Raw genomic sequence first — 18419 nt, forward strand, 5'->3', positions numbered from 1 at the left:
ATGAAACTTTTGCGACATTCATGAGGAGCTAAGATTTGCAAAAGTATTAAAAGTGCATGCAGATGTGTTTGCCTACACAATGCATTGAATGCCAGTGGCGATTTGCGAAAGATTCACTCTGCTTAAAAAGCTCTGATTCGTGGAAGTTTTATACCGCCAATGTTTCTGGTTTTACAATATTTGGACTTATGGTGAATATGATGTAAACAGAGATCACTCCAGAGCATGAACTGTGCTTCAAAGTGTTCATAATTTTTCACTTCCTGTCTGGACAGTCAAAAAGCCGACAAGTCATGGAGAGTTTCCCCAGTTTATGACATGTCATTGACCAGCATACTGGGAGCATGCACAACATGCACATACAAACACATACCAGCCCTATTTTATGTACATTATGTGTACATCTTTATTGGTACACATTACGGACATTATGTGCACACACACACACACACACACACACACACACACACACACACACACTTGTATATTCAAATACACACACATGTACGTGTATATTATTCTCTCAGAAATGCATGTACATACACTGTGAAGTATGCATGCATTCTTACAGACACCCATACATGTAAATTCACACATGCATTGATTTAGACAAACATACATACGAACATACCACTTACAAGCACATTACTTAATGTAAAGCTCGGTAGGCCTATCATAAAAAAGCTACTTGACACAAATGTGCTTCATTTAAAAGTGGAGTAAATGATATTAAATATCAGCGACTCGTTGATTCTATTTAATACACACACATGCCACAGTTCAACTGTGATTATCTGCTATCAAAACATGATGGTGGTCAATGATAATGTACACATATTTCAACGGCATACACACACAAAGACAACTAATTTGCACAGCATGGATATCTACCTAACCGTCAGTCTTACTTAGTTCAGGTGTACAGTTCATGGCAAAAACTCTTTCACATAAATTATTTTGCAAATTTAATTGCGTCTTCCCAGACACGTCTGTAATGTAAATCAGCAGATATGTTTAGTTTGGGATGATACACATACTAGAAGGCCCTGCCTATTTTCCTATCCATCTTGGCACTTGTTATGATCACTGGCAAATATATACACGAATGTATCACAATCACTTTATCACTTTCAAGTACACTATATTAAAAACCCTTCAGTAGTATAATGTGGTGGGATAGAAACTGAATCCCTGGAGAATTCAAACCTTCACTGGTAAAAATAATGTGTTTAGCATACATATATAGTTAACCCCTGGGAGCAATTACTTGTGTTACACAATTTATCCACCAGTCAGTAATCAATTTGCCTCCTGTAAAAGAGTCCAAATATTTACACTTCATGTCCATAGCTCGGCAGGATAATAACATAGTAAATGAATGACAGATTGATAAAAGAATAATGCAGCACAATATGCAAGGAATGCCCTATTAATTACCTACACTACTATCCATAATGGAATTTTACAAGCCCAAAGTATCACAGAGTCAATCATGCATAATTTTCTTTTTTTTTTTCCCCTGAGAGATGGATTACTGTATGAGTTGTTATTTTTGCAAGGATTTAAAGGGTGTGTACAGTTCTGGTTGAGGTGAGGATTTAGCTTTTAACGTTTTGCAAGATATTCAGAAACCACTCTAAAAGATGTCAAAGAGCATGCAATTCTAAGGTGTATCAAAAGTTTATTTGATGAAAATCAGTTTTGAAATGGCTGAGATATCCAAAACAAGGTGAAACAAAGAGACCCTAATAAAAGGCGTGGCCTGTCGCCTTTTATTATCATCACTTTTTTGGATATCTCAGCCATTTGAAAACCAATTTTCCTCAAATAAATGTTGAATCCTTCTTAAAATTACTTGCTCTTTCATATTTCCGAAGAGGTTTCTCATTATCTCACTTAGGAATGTTCAAAACGTGAATCCCCACCTCAACCAGTACTGTACAGTCCCTTTAATTTTTGTGAATTTCACGAGTTACTGTTGGAGGACAAATTTGATAACACACAAAAATCCCGCCATGCGCTAAGGTAATAGTGCACTTGCCATTGCCCAGATTTAAATCCGTGAAAACGACATCTCGCGAAAAAATGTCGGTGACCTCCTCATACGTACAATGAAAATAAGAGCTTATACAGTAATCACATTCCTAATACTGACAATTAACATTTAAATTTCATGTGGCATCCATCTTTTTTTACTACATAGTAATAGCTCAACGCTCTGTAAAGCATCGTGATTAGTCTACAATTATTACCAGTACTGGAGGACCTTTTGTGGTCCAGTGGAAAAGACTATAGACTATTCAATCACAATGTTCCGGGTTCAAATCCCTTGGTGCAGCCGTAGTGCCCCTAGGCAAGGCACTTCCTTCATCTGTATTGCCTGGGGTCCATTTCATGAAATCATCACATTAGTGTCTTTACCTATATCTCAGAATGGCCAAAGTCACTCATATGTAGTAGCTACGAGTGATTTTTCAAATCCATTACATGAAGTTTTCTTATAAGAGTGTCTTCTGAACAAAAAGTCTCTCATATAAGACTTCAATGAAGTAGACCCCTAGGCCCCATTTCATAAAAGATGTTAGGATGGCAACTCTTGTTGGAATGGCAACTTCCAATAGCAACAGCCAATCAGGAAGCTGGATTCTTGTCTTGCTATTCCAGCAAGAATTGTTATCGTATCAACCTTTTATGAAATGGGGCCCTGGTCTCTTTGGGACAAGTCATGACTGGAGAAGATAGCAAACAGTGCTGTAGACAGCCTGTCTAACTGCGACTTCAGCATTTGTGACCCTGCATCACAAAACTACCAAAAAGTCACCAGACATTGATTTTTAGGTAAGGCAGATTCTGAAAGAGCAGATTTTAAACTTTAAAATGATGTATAACTCGGAACACTTTCCAAACGTATCTAAATAGTAGGGGGGGGGGGCCTACTGAAAACTGCTAATTCGATCCGATTTATGGTTTAAAATGGAGTAAAAGGGCGCCTGAGCTTTCGATCTAATCTACCCCTTTTGTTTTCATTGTTCTGTGTCCCTAACCCTCCTCAGACTGTGATGGTTGTGCGTAGTCCATGTTAATTGCTTTCCCTACATGTTAATCATTTTGCTTCTGATGAAAATACTGCTAGGATCAAAAGCTCAGGCTTATTTTGACTCTTAGTATCTAAAAGGTGGAAAGAGAGTAAACACTTTGACAAAGTGTTTAGTGAGAAAAGAGGCTATGAAGTTCATGGTCCATTCAAGTACTTAATCTTACCAAGCTGTGCACTGTGCAATGAATGGAACAGAAAACAGGATATAAGACCCTTTAGCAACCACAATGAAGAGATCTTCAGTTGAAGCTGAAATTTGGCACATTCCCAATAGCACATTTCAATCATGAGTGACGACTAATACCAACATTCAAGCATCCTTTCAAAACTTAGCACAACTGAAAGTGAAGAGTTGTGTGAAAGGTTTTTAAGAAATGAAAAGTGACCTGTAAGTTATACCTAATCACACAATTCCATAAAACTTTGTTCTAGAAAAACTCTTTTTGAAAGCCACTTTCCCATTTGTTTTAGGATTCCAAATTCTAGGGGTGTGCAGAAGAACTGCTCTATCAGAAAATATCTCAACCCCCCCCCCAAAAAAAAAAAGAAGAAGAAATAACATAAAATAAAATAAAGATCGAACTGGTTAACCCTTGGCACCATAAAATTGGTGCATGCAACTTTTTGTTGGTTTTGTGATGCCCAGTCACATTTGGTAATTGACCTTTGATCATTCACATTGTACACACAATCTTGCAATCTTAAAGATACCAAACTGCTTTACATCAAATTCACTAAAACAAAATTGTCTGTGAAGTAAGTCAGTAGTTCATCAATATAAAATGCAATTCGAAAATATTATGATACATCATAATTCAACATGAATACATTTGCTGCAGTGTATTTCAATACCAGTATTCATTACATGTTGCAGCTTGTAAAATATTAGAACAATATTTGACAGCATTTAATAATTTTCTAATAAAAAGTTGCTTTATACACAACTTGTCTACAAGAAGGAAATGTGTTCCCTGATTGTCTTTCATGTCATATTGAATAGAACAATGCATGTGAAGACAACATAAAATGACAAGTACAATGTATTTCATCCCCTTTTGGATGAACAAATTCTGATAAACTTAAGTCTTCATGAAAATTCACAGCCTAAGTACCTGTGCAATTTACAATCTAATACACCCTTTAGTTTCTCAATGGTGAGTAGGAACTACTCATGTACATGTAAGTAAAGAAGGCACAGAAACATCCATATTTTCACACGCAAACAATGATGGCACCAAGATTTCATGGGGGGGGGGGGAGGGGAAACGGGAAGGGGAAATGAAATATTGCTGAGGAAAATCTAGAGAGAATAAACTACAGACTAGTGGTAGTAATGGGGGTAGAAGTTGTCATTGTCGTTGTCATCATCATTATTGTCGTAATAGTAGTAGTAGTAGTAGTAGTAGTAGAAGTAGTAGTAGCAGTAGTAGTAGTAGTAGAAGTAGTAGTAGCAGTAATAGTAGTAGTAGTAGTAGTAGTAGTAGTAGTAGTAGTAGTAGTAGTAGTAGTAGTAGTAGTAGTAGTAGTAGTATAGTGGTAGTAGTAGTAGTAGTAGTAGTAGTAGAAGTAGTAGTAGCAGTAATAGTAGTAGTAGTAGTAGTAGTACTAGTAGTAGTAGTGGTACATGCATTAGCAGTAGCAGCACCAGTAATAGCAGTAAAGCAGTAGCAGCAGCAGTAAAAGCAATTAACAGTCATTGTAGAACATTGTAGCAGAAGGGCACATTTTATGCCAAGTTATTACAAATGATGATATGATATTCTACTTACAAATACCAGTAGTTAAAAATACTGAATGGAATCACTTGCAAATGAAGACAGGCAATTAATTGAGACAGGTACCAGCATAAATTTGAACTATAAACACAGGAGCAATGATATTCAAAAGCCTGTTTAGCTGATTTACCTTTGCATGCAGCCAAACATCTACAAAGAATTATATTTCTGACCTCATTTGACACATTTTGCATGCTTTCTAACATTTCACACTCATGGACTCTTTGGAAAAATTACAAGGACAAGATACAACTCCAAGGTAAAATCTATTGCATATTTACATCATTATGACTGTATTTATTGAAAGCAATTTGGTATATTTTTCTCTTTTTTTTCTGCTTTTCCACCTTGGTAAAAAGTATTGCTACGTCTAATCCTGGGAGATGGCTTCTCTTCATGAGGTGTACCAGCTTTCCCCACTGACCTCTACTGGTAGTTTCTGGATATCTCATTGGCCAATTGCTTTGAAGCCACCATGCCATCATCTTTGCCCATACACTTGTGTACAGAGCTCACAGCATCACATGGTCTTGGTGACAATCGCTGCTGGAAAATGCATGCACGTCTGCATAATGTGCGCACGGTAATATGGCAGCACAGCTTTTACTGTTCTCACAGTGTGACCGGGCCAATGAGATATCCAGATATTTTACTATAGAAATCAGTGACATTCCCACACTTTATTCACTCCGCTCCGAGATAAAAAAAAAACAACAACACTAAACACACACAAAATACTTCTAATCTAAGACTGGGTGTTGGGATAAAAGCTCCTGAGATGACATGGGGAGGCAAAATAGCCTAGATACCTACTCAGAGGTGACATGACGTAATCATTCATTCTCATCCATTTAAAATTTGACCCTATGTTGACCCTACGACTTGCCATGCGAAGCCGTCAGTCTACTAGTTCTTGCAACCAAAAGTGATGATGATGATGATGATGATGATGATCATCATCATCATCATCATCATCATCATCATCAGTTCTTGCAACCAAAAGTAGGAGTGCTGTAACCGCGCTGAACCAGCTCACATCCTGCGCACAACCTCGAAAACGTCCCCTTCGTCGATGCGATATGAGTAAATCTTCCTGTTCGGCATTCTCAGTTCGGAGTTTGCATTCAGCTCGGGCTCGTTCGGCTGGTGGAAAAGCCGGAACTTGGACAGCGGGAGCTCTACGATTGCCGCAATCTCTTTCTTCAGCTGACTAACATTTCGCCTTGTGTCCACCACATAGTCCAATGTCTTCTCATCGTGCAAGATTTTGCAGTTGAACTTGACCTTGGGCCTGAGGTCAACATCGGCCAGTACTTGGGGCGTACCGTGCTTGGACAGAAGTTCTTCATATCTGAAGACAGAAAAGGCATAAAAGAGGAGTAGTCTGGGTGCTGGGAGACAAACCTCATTTTACCGTCCATCCAACTTTCTTTTCTTTTTTTGATGGTTTTACCTTATTTAGAGGATGCTGAATCCAAATCTTGATGACACAAGTCTTGCATCGTTGAGGGTTTTGAGATATTCAAGATTTAGATAGCTGCCAATGGCAGCTAAAATCTGAAATTCCTAATTCCTTTTAAATCATGGTAGAAAACTGGAACAAAAATGAAGGTACAGTGTACTAACATGATTGTAAGGGAGCTGAATATGAAACTTTGGATGATGCAAGTTTTGCGTCCTTGAGGATTTAGAGATATTCCCAATGACTGCCAAAAACTGAAATTTTCATGTTTCCTTTGAAATGGCAAAATATATTGAAAAGATTTGATAGTGTCGTGTGTTAATCTATTTTGAGGTTGCTAAATGCGAATCTGGATGAGATAACTCTTGCATCCCTCAGGTTTTTGAGTTATTCAAAATGGCAACCTAAAGTTGAAATTCCATTATACAGTATTTCCAAATAAACAATGAAAAATGAAAATGAACTGATGGTTAACCCAATTTCCAGAGTGCAGAATCGAAATCTGGCAACTCTTGCATCCTTGAGGATTTTGAGATACAAATATATTCAAGATGGCCACCATATTTGGTCATCAAAAATCTTGAATATATCAAGACCTTCAAGGATGCAAGAGTTACAACACCCAGATTCGGAATCTGTACCTTCCTAAATAGCATAAAACCATCAATAAGCACCAGGCAGACAGTAAAACACAGGTTAGGCCCAAAATCTTATTTCACTCGGCACCCTTTCCAAAGTGGACTTTGCAGGCTAACACTTTTGAGTAGTGTCAACATGAACAGACAGAGCCAAGGTACTATCATCAGCTTCTATGCTGATTTTGGTCATATCCTGCTAAATGATACAAATTTCAATGTCTCTTCCTTGTAACTCATCAAAATGGATTCCTACTACAGTATGATAGCCTCCATGAAAAGACATAAAAAAATTGTTGGGGTTAATACTCCACTGTAAAAGGGAAATATTTCAGACATACAATGTACAGCATGGATCAGAATTTGAAATTCAACCCTTGAAATAAACATCATAATATCCATATCTGCTGTCTTTGAACATGATACGTGTATTAGATATTGTATACATATATACAATATACAGTATATTCATTTTACTTTTTATTGTTTGATACAAACATGTTCACAAATGTAAGTACACATATTTAAATTACATAGCAGTAGCATTCATAAATCATTATTTGGACTGTTCATGATCTGTGCTATTCACTGCTTACAAAAAGGTTTGAGTTGTCTGGTGAGTTTAGCTGCACAAATTCTGATCTTAGCCATAGCACATGTAAGGACAAAAGCTAGTAATCAAGAGTGCTTCTACAATTGTACTTTGGGCATGACTACGTGCACTCTGCTTCTCACCTCTGTGGATTATCTTCGCCGTCGCTCTCGTAGTACTTGCGCACAAACACCCTCTCCGCCTCCTCCCTCTCCTTCTCCGTGACGGCGCTGCGGTTGAGGGAGACCACTTTGTGGAGGCGTGCCACCACCATCTGCCTCATCTCCTTCTCCTTCTTCTTGGGCTCCTTCGTTGCCGCGGCGACAGCCAGGAGTGGGATGCTGTGCAAGAGGACCTCCTTCAGCTCCGGGAAGTGGTCCAGCTTCTCCACCTCTTCCCAGGAGTCCAGCAGAGTTTTGCTCAGGCACAACATCCGTAGCCGTGGGAACCGGGCGGGGTCACAGTCCTGCAGCGCCCTGATGGGGTTCTCCATCAGGACTAGGGTCTCCAGTGAGGGGAAGGCCACACCCAGTTTTTCAATTTCTTTCCAGTCATCAACCCGATTGTTGTTGAAATGCAGAAGTTTCAGCTTAGGGTGGCTGTTTGGAGGGATGCCCACTATTGTGTAGTTGTTCAAGCTCAGATGCAACTCCTCTAAGCTTTTATGGGAAATAGAAAACAAGATAACATTGATAAGGTTATTTTCACCTCTCTCAGATCTTATTGGCTGGTCAAAATGTTCCATTATTGTGATTATCCTAGGTAATCATTAAATGTCATTGTCACAGTGATTAAAAGGGTTAAGCACCATCTTGAAACACTTTAAAGCAAGTCCATCATCAGATAGTTTAAAATGTAACCTAAAATAAGCTAGGATGTAATTTCCTTGTTATAATGTAATTTGCTGTGAGGGATAGAAACAAATTGAGATTTCAAATTGCAGAGTGTTAACCCTAACTAGGCCGGGCTATTTAGGTAGTTGATAGAGCCGGGGGGGGGGGGGGGGGCTCCCAGGCCCCCCCCCCCCCCCCCCCCCCTCCAGATCTCGGCCTTCGACCGCGCGATCGCGACGAAAATTGGCACACACATTGCCTATGATGTAATCTAAAATACCATGAAGTTAATTTTTAAAAAAATTATCATTTATGCTAAATTATGCTAATTTATGCATAATGATGCATGAAATCAGACTATTTGGTATAAATCACAAAACAAAGCTCAAAACACGCACATTTTTTGTGTAAATATTCTTTTTAGTGTCCTTAGCAAATGTAATGAAAAAAATTGTGATATCAGAAAAAATTCTTAAGTATTTTATTGTTTTTTTGAATTTCTTATGTATTTCTTTGTTTTTCGACTTTATGTTTTTCATCGTTTTTTCGATGAAATTTGTTCTCGACATCGCTCCAAACAAGAAAATATGTTATTCATTGATTTTAATCAATAAAACACCAAAATAATTATGCTTTTATGAAATTTGCCTGCAAGCACAGTTTGCATTGAAATTGTACACGAATTCACGTTTTTTGAGCAATTTTTGGTCTGACATGCATGTACATATTTATGCGTAACTTCGGAACCGCGCGTCCGGGCGTCGCAAATTTTGTGTCAAAAGATGCGCGAGACTCGAAAGAAAAAAGTCATGAAACGTCGCGGCGATAGCTTTTTGCGATTGCGATACATCGCGCGGAACGTCGAGGGGGGGGGCCTCAGAGGCCCCCCCCCCCCCCCCCCCCCCCGGCCTAGTTAGGGTTAAAGGTCAATAATCAGTCTGTGGTTAAGGGGATGGTACAGTATTGGTGAAGATGAGAATTGGGCTTTTAACTTTTTGCGAGATACCAAGTAAACACTTATGAAATAGTACAGAGCATACCATTTTAAGAGGAATTCAAAGTTTATTTAATGAAAATCGGATTTGGAATGACTGAAACATCCAAAAACAAAGTAAAACAAAGCGATCGTAATAAAATGTGGGTCCCACACCTTATAAGATTTTTCTGTTTTGGAGATCTCAGCCATTTCAAGATCAATTTTCAGCAAATACACTAAACGTTGAATTCCTCATGGAAATACATGTGCTTTCATATTTCATAAGAGGTTTCTCATTATCTCACCAAAAATGTTAGAAACTTAAAATTAGGTCTCAACCAAAACTATATGATCCCTTTAAGATCAAATAACTTGATTACAATGTTAATGAAAGGACATAAAATAATTCAGCTGAAGTGTACCAGTTGTTTTTTGCTGTTCAGTAATGAGAATTTACAATGTCTTTAATACTCCATGACCTGAGACTTATGCAATTTAAAAAAAAAGGCTATGGGACAATTAAAAACAGACCTGAAAGGGGACTACCACTGCATTTTTTTCCTTTTTTCGTATATCGTGAGTGGAAAAGCCACTGGCAGTTTACTTCAAACAGAATGTACTCACTTAGGTAGAAAGGTCATAAGTCTGTGGACGGTTTCCCATGAAAGATGGCAGCTGTTTAGCACCAGCCTGCAAATGGGCTCCATCGAATTCTGGCCAACGTCCAGAGGTGGGGGCGGAGCTTGGTGGAGTGGGTTAAAGCTGAGGTTCAGGTGGACCAGGTCTGGCACCTTGCTCGTGATGGCCATGACCTAAGGGGGTGCAATTATTATGTAACAGTTTAAGGCACTGGTTCTCTATTCATGTATTGTGGTAAAACATAACATAGTCACTCCTTTTATTAGTGTCTTCACAAAATATTGGGTAATATCTCACTCTTTATCACAATATTTTCATGGACATTGGTGAAAATTTACACATCATGTTTCTTTTAATTACTACCAGTACTTGATCTCTCTTACGTGCTCTGTACTGATGTGCTACATACATAACTGTCATCATAACATGTGAACACTCTAACGTAGCAGCAGTCTTTTTTCAATCGCTTCAACCCTTCACTTCAGAATGTTATCTGAAGTTGACCTGTGTTCACAAAAGAATTGGCATCAAATCTTAGCTCTGAAAATGCCACAAGAGTTACACATCTATGGGCTTTATGCATATTATGCTATGCATACTTATGACCTGGGCATGTATAGAGTTAAACCAAACATATTTCAATGTTGCAATAGTGATGCATATGATATAGTCATAGCATGGTTTCTACAAATTTGTTTGTTTGTTTCTTCTTCCCTTTGAGAGTGTCTTTACAGTAACCACTGATGTCCTATCTGAAGTCTTAGAGGCATTGCATTATTGGAGAAAATTTGTCACAACTCAAACCTGCCAATAAACCTTGTCAAAGTGTGTCCATGTCTAGAGTGCCAGCTAAAAGGGAAAATATCAATTATAAAATGTATACAAAGCTTTTATCACTTAAGAAAACCTGTTTTCTTTTTCAACACACCTCCTCCCAGCTACTGAGGGAGTTTTCGGCCAGGTCCAGTTCCTGCACATTGGCACAGAGCTGCGTGAGCTTGTCCTCTTCCCCGGCCGAGCAGACATTGCGACGATGAAGGACCATTATACTCGGCAGCTTCAAGAAGGGCGTTTCTGCAACAAGTTCTGAACGAGGGAGGGAGGGGGAGATGGATAAATGAACTCTTCATGAGTCAGAGTATGTCCCAAACTCAAAGAAAATTCAAGAGGAAGTCACTGTGATGCTGATGTAATCCTGTATTAACCCGTTGAGGATGGACTGATTTTGCTACAACACGCATTTCCCATAGACCCCTGCCCGAGTATACTCTGGACTCGTCCTCAACGGGTTAAAAGGAAACAGTCTAAATATTTGGTGTTAGGAGAATAAGTGAAACGATCTCAACGAATATTTTAAATCTTATATTCCACGTTGAGGATCAGAGTAATCATCTACTAAACACATCGAACACACAACAGGTTTCCTTTGAGCATGCCAAACATGCAGGTCTCAAAGAAGGGAACAGACCTTATCTTCATTTTAGTCTTTGTGACATTACGTTGGTGAGCGTATGATGATGACTTGTTTAGAAGCATGATGCATCCTTTAAAAATTGATTCCCTATTGTTATATGCTGCACATTTCTTTCAGTTCAAGTTCACATATCACATTTTCAGGGATGTCAACCAAATCAGTTGCCTACAGCCATGAAAGCCTATCTGACTAATAATGATTCTCCCTGACAATCTTTGTCACAAAAACACAAATGTTTTGGTACGTGATTGAGTGAGGCTATGGTACATTACTCTCAATATTGATAACTTTGTAAACACCTACAATAAATGACACACCTATAAACTTGAACTTGTCATTTGAATCGCACTGAATAAACTAAGTGTCTTCATGTTCATCATACAATGTAGGCATTTCAAAAGTTTAATGATTTTTCTGCAAAGTCAGTTGTTTTTGTTTTCCCCATGATTTTCTACTTCTTGATTTGAAGTTGATGCATACAATATTACAAGAACAATACATGACCTTGCATCACAAACACAAACAAAAAGTCGCCAGACAAAGATCTTTAGTTAAGGGCAGATTCTGAAAGAGCAGACTCCAAGCTTTAAAATGATGTAAAATTTGATGAACATGGACATTCCTAACTTATCTAAATAATGGCAAGAAACTACACACTCTGGAAAAGTGTTTTTGAGAAAAGAGGCTTTGAAGTTTGAGGTCTTTTCAAGTGCTTTGAATCTCACCAAGCTGTGTGGTGTGCAATGAATGAAAAAAAAATGATGTAAAACTCTATAATAACCACATTCTAGTTATAATCAGATTAGGCTGGAATTTTGCACACGCTATTAGTATTTTCTATTCATGACTAATAAGCAAATAATCAACGTTGGTGAAGGTGATGGGACAAACTATCACTTCCGAGGTGATCTGGATGTAGCTATCTTTCCAAAGCGCATCTGAGGAAAGATAGCGTACACATTCAGATCGTCGAGGAAGTGATAGTTTGTCTCATTGCCTGAAACTAAAAGTTGATTATTTGCTTTATATTCCACATCTAGGGTCCTAGAAATTCCCACTTTATTCCACATCTGAAACCGTTTTAGCTGTCTTTAGGTATCCTTAGGGCTTAGGCTACGTGTGCGCGTAGATGACAAAACAATGAATTTGCTGCGCGCACCGCGCGGCACTGAAGTGAAAGTGCATTGCACTGTGTACTATCAAGTGACCACTGGCCCTCACCTAGTTAAATGATAGTCCACAGTGCAACGCACTTTTATTTCGCGCGTACTTATCTCACGTTAAGACTGTATGGACTGCCAGAGATCAGCAGAACAAACAGCTGTCTTTATAGATGACAAAACAATGAATTTGCTGCGCGCACCGCGCGACACTGAAGGGAAAGTGCGTTGCACTGTGTACTATCAAGTGACCTAGTTCTTCTCAGGTGATGTGATGGGCAAAACTACGCTTTGTCACGTGATCAGCTCTTGACCAATCTTATAGCAAGATTCTTAGTATGTGGAATATAATGCTAACTATACACAGCCCAGTAGCTGCATAAGTAGCGACTCGCACGGCGTCTGGTCAGGCTAGACTAATGCTAGCTTTGAAAACAGTAGCAGCACATTTTCAGTAGTTATTAGAGTTAAAAATAAGGAATGTGTAAACAGTTTTGGAGAAATGACTCTGGGGTCTTTGACCCATACAAAATCCCACTCGTTCTAAAAAAAAAAAAAAAAAAAAAGGCATTCCAAAAATGAAAAAAAAAAAAATCACAATTTCCCATCCATTTTATGATCCAAAAATTGAGAATTATGTAGAAGAAGAATTACTCTTTCAGAAAATATCCAAAATTTAGGATTGACTATGTTGACCTATTTCACATATTTTAATCATTTATCATGTACTATTTCGTGTTCTCAACATCTTTTTTCTAAAGCATCGAACATATTAAATCCCGCATTGACTTTCCTGTCATGTTTTTTATTGGACTATTTACGATGAATTGAAGTGAATCAAATCAAATCAAACTAAATTAAATCAAATTAAGTTAAATTAAATTAAATTAAATTAAATTGAATTAAACTAAATTAAATTACATCAAATTAAATTTAATTTAATTGAAATGAATTTAGTCCTCATGCAAAGTCTGTGTGTGTGCCCTTTTGTTGGTTTTGTGATGGTGGTGACATATGAAATGTATACATGTGTAGGCTCTACATAGTATGAGATGGCATGAAAAGACAGCAATACATGGAATCTTTACAAACTGCACCCTTCTCATTCTCCTTCACAGATGTCAATCTATTTTCATCATCTTTACCTTCTGAATTTTTCTTGGCTGGTGCACTGAAGAACACCTCAACGTTTCCCAGGTTATGTTTACCGGACACCATGCTGCTATATTTCTGTAGGATAGCATCAACCAGGGAGCTACTAGCTGGACGTGCCTCACACGATGTACAGTCAGCAATATTTCTAGCAGGCCCTGTTTCATTCCGCTCCATGGTGGAAGAAGGAACCTGTTCAGGGATCAAAGGGGAACAATTATCAATGAGATCACATGTACAGAAGGATTAGGTATGTTTATCTTTCTTATGTTTCTCGCGACCCTAGGATTATAGGAAAACTCAAAAAAATCTTGAGTGATTCTTACATTGTTCTTACGACATTCATATATGGCTGCCTTACGGAAAGGGGGTTTCTCATCATTTAAAAAAAAAAAAAATATTGAGAGTTAGTTGGGTTATTAATGGGCCAAAAAGCTCCCTAAACCCTGCCACACTTGCAATCTATCTACGAGAAGACAGAGGTGTGGCACTTCAAGGTAAATAGACAACACCATCTACTAGGCTGCAAACTTTTGAATGGTTTAAGAAAGGTCTACAAAATACTGGTTTCATACAGTCTTCTTAAAGAAGATCTTTGGAAACGGTGTAAAAATTCTTTCGGAATTCGGAGCAGTTCATAAAGGCATTTGTGACCAAGTCTAAATCTTCGCTAAGCCTCCATCACACTAGAGCGGATTGAGCCAACGAATGGCCAATGAATTCGAAAATTTGGAGATATGCTCACATCCGTTGCTCATCCTTCATGACCTGTTTGACGTTCACTGTATTCGCTAGCTGTTTGTAGAGATTCACAGAGATCTGCTGGAGCCAAATTTTTGATTTGGACATTGCCAAAATCTTGACAAAGCAAACGACAATCCACTTTGTGTTCGTTTTACATCAGCTGTTCGAACACTTTGCTCGCCTTGCGTTTGTTTCTTATTCGTCTGCCGTTTGTCCAAATTCGCCAAGCAAATCTGGACAACACAGGTACTTAGTAGTGTTTATCAGCTGGTCATCAGAAATGGAGGACAGTCCGAGATTTCAGATGTTATATCTTTTGGCTGTTCATCAACATGAGTATGACCTGCACCCACCAGTTGACCATAACCCAATACATCCAAGGCAAGAGAAGACAGAGGAGAGGAAAGCATCAAAGAACGATGTGGACTAGGGCCTGGATCCGAGCACGAAGGCAGTTCGGGTTGTACGATCAGCTTCTCATCAAACTCCGACGCGAGGACCCCAGATCCTTCCTTCGAAAACTTCATGCAACATCAGAGTATTTGGTGGTGATTTCTGTGCCTGCTTGGCAGGTTGCTCTCTTCTCTTTGGGGGCCATTTTCACAGCCAGAACATTACTTGAGACTGTCACTGCTCAAAAGGATTTGGTGAAGTGGCGTCAGTCTAGGAGATCCATCACGTGATTGCTAGCTGCAGTATCGCTTTAGAGTTTAATATGTTGGGCATTTGCTGGTCATTCGTTTTGTCCGCACAGCATCTGTCGGATGGCCTGTATGCATTCGCTTTCATTTGTTACTTTATCCGCTCGTATTAACACAGTAAGCATACACGCTCATCATTCCTTAGCCTATAAAAATGCTCAGGCGAACGTTCGAAAACCACATTTTGCTCGAGAATTCAAGCGGATTTGAGCGCATCTGGACTTTGCCGAATTTATGGGTATCTGCTAGGCATTCGCTGAATTATACTTTAAAAGTATAGTGTGACAGAGCCTTTACACTTACTGTAACATTGGACAGCACACAGCTTTGCTCAACCAGTGCTCATCTCATCCCCCGGCCCTGTGCTGTGGTAGCATGTCCAAGTAAAAACCTCGTCATGACATCACGACATCCACAGCACCATGACCATGACATACACATATTGTATGCACCACGCTCGTATCGTAATAAAATCTAACGTTAGATAATAAATTTACTATTAACTCGTTCCTTCCGCAATTCTCTGAGTGCCTTTAATGCCCCCAAACGACATTCTTTTCGCCCGTCGACAGAGAGGCACACAGGTTGGTAATCCAGCTGTGTGAAGGCAGTCAAGTGGTTCATTGTGTCCCCCTTTCTACGGTCAACTACATGTGCCCGTGAACAATGGAAATATCGATCGGGTGCGAGGTATATGAATAGAGCGTGCGCTGATGAGCTCTCAGAATCTTTTGTTCTACACAAAACCAGGTACCTGAATGAGGTGACTGGGGTCAGCGAACCCGCATTTCTAACTGATCTCAGCCTTGATCATTATGTACATGTTCGTACGAGTTTACAGCAGAACAAGCAAAAAACTAAATCAGGAAAAGGTACATGATAATATTGTAAAACCCCCCTTTTTTAAACAGCAGGAGAACAAATCCTGATGGAATTCATAAACTCTGATCTTTTTATCAAACCCACTTTTCTGAGCATTTTAACACAAAGAAACATGAATTAAGGCCACTGAAGCAGGCACCCTTGTCTTCATTTTGGGAACCTGGTAAACCAGGTTCCCGTATATCAGTTGCTCCCACGGGAACCTGGTAAACCACTTTCCCGTAAGGAACGGGTTACTCTAGTAATAGGCCTACTAGTATTATGCCTATTTATCGTTTATGGTCCAATAAAATAAGCTACAGTAGATCATCTAAGTGTATGAAATCCACCAGCTGAGCATCAAACTTATTGTATCGAAGTCTGAAGGCTTACTTACCTTACTCTATTGGGCTGCCAAAATAAGATTACTTCCCAAGCAGGCAGTACCGCTCCACATTCTTTACAGCAGATGTCCCCGATGACCTTCACACCGCCTCTGCAGCTCCCAGCACTGACTGCTCGAGTTGTGGATACGAACCAACGTCAACATCGCATTGTAGCGAGCGAGCGAGGGTAGAGTTCAGTCTGTACTCCGTACTTGTATTACGTAAACCGTGTGTTACCGATTTAAGCCACGGGAGGAAAGTAGTGTATAATAATTGGGATATTTTCATTTGATGAAATATTCAGTGAATATTTACCAGTAAAATTGACAAAACTGTGACTGAAAAAATCATGCAATTGTTTCTAATCAAAAATTTAATCACAGTATGGAAATCTGTGATATTATCATGACATTATCTGAAGATAAAATTGGCAAGGGTTGCTGCGTTTGGAAATAACAAATTACGTCACTGTGTTTACAATGACATCACACCTACACGTGGAGGTCGCTGTTCACAATCACAGTGACAGTCACTGATCAAAATAATGTGTATATTCATTAAATAGAAAACAAACATAAGTATAGAAACTATGACCAGCCGTTGTTGTCAAGAGTAGCGGACAGCAAAAGGAAAGATGGGCGGACAGAAAAGAAAGATTAGATGATGGATTTTTCATCAAAATACCACAATATGAGAAGATGGAACAATATGAAACTTCGGAAGAGACGAAAAATTCGAGACAGAAATCGCACGTCACCAGAAAGACAAGAAAGTGCTCAGAAACTTGAAGTATTAAGGTAGGCAGGTGCGACAGGGGGGGGGGGGGGGGGCTGGTCCAGCTTGTAAAGGATAGTGTAAAGAAAGTTTGAATTTGTAGCGAAACAAGACCCGACATGATACAAAATGAAAGCCTGGTTTCGTGATCGAGAGGTGTGCCAGGACTTCCATATTCATATTTCTATGTCTAGAATTGGGACATGTTTAACAAACTAGCTTAATTTCGTGAGGTCATCAACAGCAGTTTTCACTGTCCATAACCTAGACACTACAGCAGGAGTCTATGCATTATTTTACAAACAGAATGAAGTATTAAACGTCATAGAAATAACTAGGAAAAATATATTTTTGTCATCTCAGGTAATACTCCTGTCAGTTGATTGCGGAAGGGTGCCATTTGTGGCAGGGACAGATTTATTCATCAATAAAACAACTAATGAACATTGTGCTTTTCCCCACTTTAGAACTTCCCCAAGCAGGAGTTACACGTAGTACAATGTACTTGCAAGTGCTTTTGGAAGTGACACCTGATTGGGCATTTTCATCAAAAAATGAAATGGTCCCTGTCGCAAATAGGCAAGCCCTGTACAAGGCCTGTCGAAAACAAGGTTGTTTACTTTTTAACAGTAACCGCTTTAATTTCCAACGTCTTTATTCACTTTAAAAATGGGGCATTTTAAAGTTTCGCTATTTTTTTTTGGGGGGGGGGGGGGTGGAACAGTTCATGAACAGTAATATGAATATACAAATGTCAAAGTGAGCATGTCATTAAAATCTCACACCTTACCGTAATATAGATATAGTTTTGTACATAACATTCTGAAATTTCCAGTTTTTCATTCAAAAGCAATTGTACCCGAGGCCCAAATCCTCATACATGTAACTGATCACTATTCTGAAGCTATTCAACCAGGAATAACGTCATTTTTCAGACTTCAATGACAGAAACATTGGGTTTCGTAATTTTTTGTACACTGTCACGAATATTGTTAGGGTATGACGTGGTTAGCGTAATCATTTGCATATTGATACCCATTGTGCAGGAACTGATTCGGAGAAATTATCAAAACTTCAAAGTTTCATAACTTCCTTATTTTTCATCCGATTTCAGTCAAATTTATACCGTTGAACTCGTGAAATTTTACTTTTATATTA

General features: G+C 38.8%; 1 protein-coding gene across 1 annotated transcript; it reads right to left on the reverse strand.

Annotated features, from left to right (window-relative positions):
* Positions 1–4932: 4932 nt before the first annotated feature.
* On the reverse strand, positions 4933–13948 carry LOC139710190 (tubulin-specific chaperone cofactor E-like protein). Its single transcript, XM_071622122.1, has 5 exons — positions 13789–13948; positions 10938–11095; positions 9995–10182; positions 7705–8220; positions 4933–6223 (listed from the first exon to the last, which is right to left on the reverse strand). Exons 1-5 carry the CDS (start codon positions 13859–13861, stop codon positions 5905–5907), a joined length of 1254 nt encoding a protein of 417 aa, XP_071478223.1. The 5' UTR covers positions 13862–13948; the 3' UTR covers positions 4933–5904.
* Positions 13949–18419: the final 4471 nt, after the last annotated feature.

This window comes from Diadema antillarum, unplaced genomic scaffold (genome assembly GCF_040938485.1).
Source record: "Diadema antillarum isolate AM-2024a unplaced genomic scaffold, OU_Dant_1.0 seq00001507_RagTag, whole genome shotgun sequence".
Taxonomy (NCBI): Eukaryota; Metazoa; Echinodermata; class Echinoidea; order Diadematoida; family Diadematidae; genus Diadema; species Diadema antillarum.